This window comes from Micropterus dolomieu, linkage group LG19, assembly GCF_021292245.1.
Source record: "Micropterus dolomieu isolate WLL.071019.BEF.003 ecotype Adirondacks linkage group LG19, ASM2129224v1, whole genome shotgun sequence".
Classification (NCBI taxonomy): Eukaryota; Metazoa; Chordata; class Actinopteri; order Centrarchiformes; family Centrarchidae; genus Micropterus; species Micropterus dolomieu.
Window position 1 is genome coordinate 8,991,977 of NC_060168.1, and position 6,354 is coordinate 8,998,330.

Below are 6,354 nucleotides of genomic sequence, written 5' to 3' on the forward strand. Positions count from 1 at the left end.
GCAGCATTGTCAGAGGCGGGCGGGAGGCTGGTAGGATGTTGCGTCTGTGCTGCCGACTAGGCTGATCAGAGTCGGAGCCACGATGCAGTGACAGTCTACAGGAAGACACGGGCGCGCGCGCACACACACACGCACGCACACACAGAGGCAGAGAGAGAGGGAGAGTAACACACGATTGCGCACGAGAAATGATCCGCTCCTAGACTATGGCACCGTCAGGCTCGCGTAGTATCAAGAAGGGCTGTCAGAGAGTTTTGTACTGGATCCCGGTCCTGTTCATCGCCCTCATAGTGGCTTGGTCATACTACGCCTATGTTTTGCAGCTTTGCATAGGTAAGAAACCAGCTGTCTGGGTAGTATGAGGAGGAGGAGGTGTGTGTATACATCTGTCTGTGGGTGAGAGAGGGGGAAATGCCTCTGACTGGTATGTGTGTGTTTTTTTCTTTGGTAATGGGGTGGAGAGACGTTTCTGTTTCAGCAGTTTGTGGTCCAGGCTTTTTTATTTATTTTTTTTAAAGACTGGCTTGTTGTTTATGCAGTGTGTGGACAGTCCCAGTCACATGACAGCAACAGTTCAACCAGGAATTGTAAGCATATTATTGCTCAAGCAAGTGCCACAAGTGAAAAACACAAGTTCAACATTTGCAAATTAAAACACAGGCAGAATTAGAAGTATGTGACAACTTGCTTTTATCATGAAGGAGCTTGTATGAGAACAGGATCCGAATATGGACCCACCACAACCCCTCTATCAGCACTGTATTAAAGACTTACTGTAATAGCTTCAGGCTCATAGTTGCTGGACTCAATAATCTGAATGTAGACCCTCCGCCACAACACCAGCAGCATAATCTTTTGGCAAGAAATATGGCTGTAATGGCTTTGGAGTTAGGGCTGCCTCCTTCCTACACGGTGCCTCCAGCTGCTGAGTCTTGGATGGTGCGTTTACAGACAGCGAGCCTTCTCGGTGAACGGTGAACACGGAGTTGACCCGGATAGTGAGTAATGGCTTCTAGGATGTCTCAGAGGAGTCTCAGCAGCCTACTCCTGTGCTCCATTTGGCAGCTTGTCAGACCACTAGGAAAGCAGATCCCCTCTGTTTAAAAAAAGGGGGGTGGGGGTGAAATGGAGATGCTTTAATGAGACCGAACAGAGGAAAACGCTTGCTGTTTGTTCCTAACACTGATTTTCTCCAAATGTAGGCAGACATTCGATCCAGCTTTAACTGAGAGGGAACACCTTTATGTTTGCCTTTACACCTGATCAGTGAAACTTAAACATGCTGCAGCAGTCATAGTGCCATGTCACTGGATTCAGCAGCACGGGTGAGGCCAGAGGGGTGGCACGCCTTGACCCGAAATCTGATCTACCAGAGTCAGAAGGTGATAGTTAGTTGGCTTCTTGGATGGATTACTGAAAGGGCCTACCGGGTAAAGGCCCAGGGCCCCTGGACCAGAACCTCTGTAACATTAACATTTCTTGCTGTCAAAAGACCACAAAAAAACACAAAGAGGTCGGGGGTGGGGGCGGCCAGCGTCACGAGAGGGCAGCCGGCGTCTGTCCCAGGATGAACCTCTTCTAGAGTTACAGGAAGCCATGTGTCTGCTGCTGCTGCCCATGAGATATTCAGATGCCCTTCATTACTGCAGGGTGACAGAAAAGCAAAATCACTGTTTCGTCAGGCTCTTTCCAAATCACTTCTTGTTTTGCATCCTTGCAGAACAAAAGCGAGATTGTGATGCATACCAGTCACATGAGACGAGACAGGCGAAAACAGCAGCAGCGGGGGCAGGACAGTGGTTGCTCAGGGGGCCAGCATGCGCTCTGCAGACAGACACACAGACAGTTGTGCGAAAGTATCGTCAGCTGATACCTCTGGGTCCGGCAGCTCAGTTAATCCCATTGTCTCGCTTACATAATTCACCCCAAGCAATCTGCGGTTGACCCACTTTCTTGTAAAGCAGCCTTTGAACAGTTGATTCTTTTGCCCAAGATTGTTAAAAATGTGAAATCAGGTGGTCTTTGGCTTCTTGAAAATCCATTTATTGTTGTAGCAAGAATGCAAGGAGAGAAAGCAAAAGAGGGTGCAGCCTTGACCATAATGCTTCCACAGGCACATTAACATACAGCCATGCACATGCTCTTAATCACACACTCACACACGTATGCTTCACCGTCAGACTCTGGGGCTTTTATGCTGGCAAGGCGGCATGCACACAATTTTTGGCTGCATTCCTTGACACAGCTCCTTGGCTTACATTTCCTCAGTTCCTGCTGTGCGCATATGTGTGTTTGTGTGTGTGTGTGCTGCTTTACAGGCTAATTGCTAAAGATGGATGATTCTGTATGCTCAGCTAATCATTGCTTAGATATTGGGACAAATATAAAACAGTGTCAAGTCTCGCACATGTTTCTTTTTATGTCCAGAGTCCAGATCTTTAGGTGTGTGTTTGGGAAGGTTTCGGGGTGCTCATCAAGTGTGTGGGTGCTGATGTTGGCCTGCAATCAGCAGCTTCGCCTGGTCCCCTCTGTGGGAGTTATTGCAGCTGTCAGCAATCACGCTCACACACAATCTGTGCAGGATGTTCCTGTTGTTTTCAGTGCCTTTTGTCAATGCACAGTAATGCTTATCTATATAAGTGGGACAATGAGTCAAACTATTTGACTGGGAGTGTGCTGTACATTGATTTTGTGAGTGGCGTGGTATTGGACACTGGGTTTAAGGGTTTACAGAGTCAGCATTTTCCAGTTGTGCTACTTTAAATTCAGACACTGACTGTCAGTCAATCATGTATAAAACACAGAGGATATGTGAAGGATTTAAAAGCAAAACAAAGCTTTTTTTTCCCCCCATGTTGACCTACATTTTGGGGAACATCCTAAGATGCGCCACAGTCTGTTTCACCTTCTTTTATTCAACACAGACTTGACAGTGTCTTGTCATTTTTCATTTTTCAGAGTCCATTGAAGACACAGGAGAAAAGGGTAAGTGTTTTATGATGCTATTTAACATCAGGAGCAATCACCAGTGTCTGTTAGATAGTGAGCTGAGTCTAGGCCAAAGGAGGTTCTGCAGACGCAGCCCACATCAAAGCACTATAACCCACCTGTATCAGCTGGAAGTGTGTCATGACATTTGTTTTCACTAATTCAGTGATGTGTTTAAAAGCAGGCTTTTCAGTGTGTTTCAGCATATTATTGTGTGTGTTTTGTATCTGTCTTGAGTCTACGCATTGAAAGAGACCAACCACAATTATCTTTCAGACATACTAGCTGCATGGTTGTAGGGATGGCAATGTCAGTCTGAAAGGCAGTCAGTGAAACACTTTGGTCCAGACTGAAATATCTCAACAACTGTTGGATTTATTGCCATGAAATTACATTCGTCCAAATACCAATGATTCTGGTGTCCCCCCGGCGAGGTTCACATTTTTGACTGAAATGTCTGGACAACTGTTGGATGGATTGCCGTGAAATCTTGTCTAGCATTGTCCCCCTCAGGATGAATTATAATCACTTTAGTGGTCCTCTGACTTTTCATCTAACACCACCATCAAAGTAAAATTTCAATTTCTCCAATACTTTGGTTTATGACCTTGTTTTTACCTGCAATGATATGAAATTCTTCTCAGCATTAGCTGTATTTAGTGCTAACTACCAAGTGTTAGCATGCTAAAACGCTAAACTATGATGGTGAACATGATAAACATTTTACCTACTGAACATGAGCATGTACTGTACTCAATGTCACTGTGAGCATGTTAGCGTTTAGCTCAGAGCCACTGTAGACTCTTAGTCTTTTTTTTTTCTATATTCTGGGAATATAAATGAGTCACTGTTGCTGCTGTATCATGAAAAATGAACAAAATGTATGTTAACAGTGTGCAGTTAAACAAAACTGAAATCTTTACAAAAGATTGTACAAATCAGGTACAAAAATTACACCAAAGCAACTGCTCAGTCTGAGATACTATAAATATTTGTATGTATGTGTATGATTTGGCCGGAATTTTAGTTTAAAACATTAAAAAATGGTATTAAACTAATATTATCAGCAGAACGTTAAGAAGTAACAGTTCTGACGTTATGTAAAAGACATCTATGTCAAAGACAATGTATTGTGTTGCAGAGGTTCTACTGAAGTTAGCAAGCTAACCAGCTAGTCCCAGCCTTCCTGTCTCATAATACCAAATAGTCACTCAAAAGGTAGATAATCCGATAGTACAGGTCAGGCCTCATAGTTTCAGCTGGAAGATGTGTGCGAGCGGCGAGTTTGCTACTTCACACAAGCTCTCTTAGATTCATTAGTTAGTTTTGATTAAACAAAATATCACAAATTGTGAAGAAAGGAATATTCTTGTACCTATTTCCTTCAGAAAAACTGAAGAATTTAACCGTACCCCTTGTAAATTCAAGTTTCTCTCTTTCACCAAACTAACTGATTAACTAAACTAATTGTAAAACATGCTTCATTCAAACTACCAGAAACTAAATAAAACTCTATTGTGGTTAGTCTTTCCACTGTTGCAACAATCACCAACTCTGGTTTGGTCAAAATAAACCCTTAATTAGATGAGAGAAGTGAAAATACATTACACACTGTGATGCCCGAGCTCCCTCTCGCTCCTCTCCCTGAACGTGAGAGATGGCGAGTCTTACATATTGTACCTTTAAGAAATTATTAGATTCTGAATCAGTCAGTTAAGATGACTTTTTGCATTTGGTCGTATTACTTTTGTCAGCCAATTGTTATACTTTTTATTTATTTATTTATTTTTTACATTTTTACACTGACCCCGAGTGAACCCACTGCTTTTGATGTAATACGTCAGTATCAGTCAGTGAAAATAATAATAATAATGCATTACATTTATATAGCGCTTTATCATGGAAACTCAAAGCGCTTCACAGTGAAGTGGGGGGGGCCCACCTCAACCACCACCAATGTGTAGAACCCACCTGTGTGATGCACGGCAGCCATTTAGCGCCAATAAATTTAATCTAATCACACCGATATTATTAATATTCAATGAGGCTGCAAACTGTGAGTAAAAGGTTAAATACACACCACTGACAGTAGATGATAGATGATGATGCCTTGTGTATGTTTTTCTGCTTTCAGTTGTATACTTGCTGGTGTACCATGTCATGTTCATCATGTTTGTGTGGGCGTACTGGCAAACCATCTTCACCAAGCCCATGAACCCCCTGAAGGAGGTGAGTGTGTCTGACTGCCACACAGTGTTGTTGTCGGCTGCATATGTGTCATTTGCACTGGGGGCACTGGGGACATGTCCCCACCACATTCGGAAATGGCCATCACTTTTTGAAAGCATTTGTTAAAAATGTTCTGAAAAATAGCTTGCACCAAGAAATGTTAACTAACAAATAAAAATGTTTTGAGAAAGGTTTATTTGCACAATAAGAAAGCATTCAATGCAACTTAAATATAGAAGAAACTAATGTGAAATGCTGATTACTGCATTATATTCTATAATATTTTTATATTTGATATTGTCACCTACCAGATGAATTTCTCTTTATATAAATAAAGACATCTCCACCATGAATTGGAGCAGAAAATGTCTCCAGAATACAGGAAATCCCCCAGACCCCCCACTCATATTTCAGCATTCATATTTCTTCAAAAATTCTTCTTCTCATCTTGTTTTTGATCATTGTCAAGACACATTGGTATCATCACGCCCCTAATCTGAGCCTTTATGTCCCTACCACTTTTCATAACAAAGTGACGCCCTTGATCAGCTGGGACGATGATGCCTGGTGGGAAGCGCGGATGTACAGTGGGGGAAAAAAGTATTTGACCCCTTGCTGATTTTGCAGGTTTGCCCACTTACAAAGAATGCAACGATCTATAATTTTAATCATATGTACATTCTAACAGTGAAAGACAGAATCCCAAAGAAAATTCCAGAAAATCACATCATATGAATTTATAAAAATTGATGACCATCTGATGAGGAAAAAACAAGTATTTGACCCCCTGGACAAACAGCATGTTAATATTTTGTAGAAAAGCCATTATTGGCCAGCACAGATGTCAAACGGTTTTTATAGTTGGTGACAAGGTTTGTGCACATTTCGGCAGGGATGTTGGCCCACTCCTCCCTGCAGACAGCCTCCAAATCATTCAGGTTCCGAGGTTGTCGCCTGGCAACTCGAATTTTAAGCTCCCTCCAAAGATTTTCAATTGGATTCAGGTCTGGAGACTGGCTAGGCCACTCCAGAACCTTGATGTGCTTCTTCTTCAGCCACTCTTTTGTTGCTTTGGCGGTGTGCTTAGGGTCGTTGTCGTGCTGAAACACCCATCCTCGACCCATCTTCAGCTCTCTC

At 42.6% G+C, this 6,354-nt stretch overlaps 1 protein-coding gene across 2 annotated transcripts in view; it reads left to right on the forward strand.

Moving 5' to 3' along the window:
- Positions 1–153: 153 nt before the first annotated feature.
- Positions 154–6,354, forward strand: part of zdhhc2 (zinc finger DHHC-type palmitoyltransferase 2) — a 13,696-nt gene continuing 7,495 nt past the window's right edge. For both annotated transcript variants that reach the window (XM_046030415.1, XM_046030414.1), the window contains exons 1-3: positions 154–333; positions 2,959–2,985; positions 5,123–5,217. In XM_046030415.1, the coding sequence (XP_045886371.1) occupies positions 207–333; positions 2,959–2,985; positions 5,123–5,217 (249 nt within the window). In that variant the 5' untranslated portion in view covers positions 154–206. The remainder of the gene's footprint in view (positions 334–2,958; positions 2,986–5,122; positions 5,218–6,354) is intronic.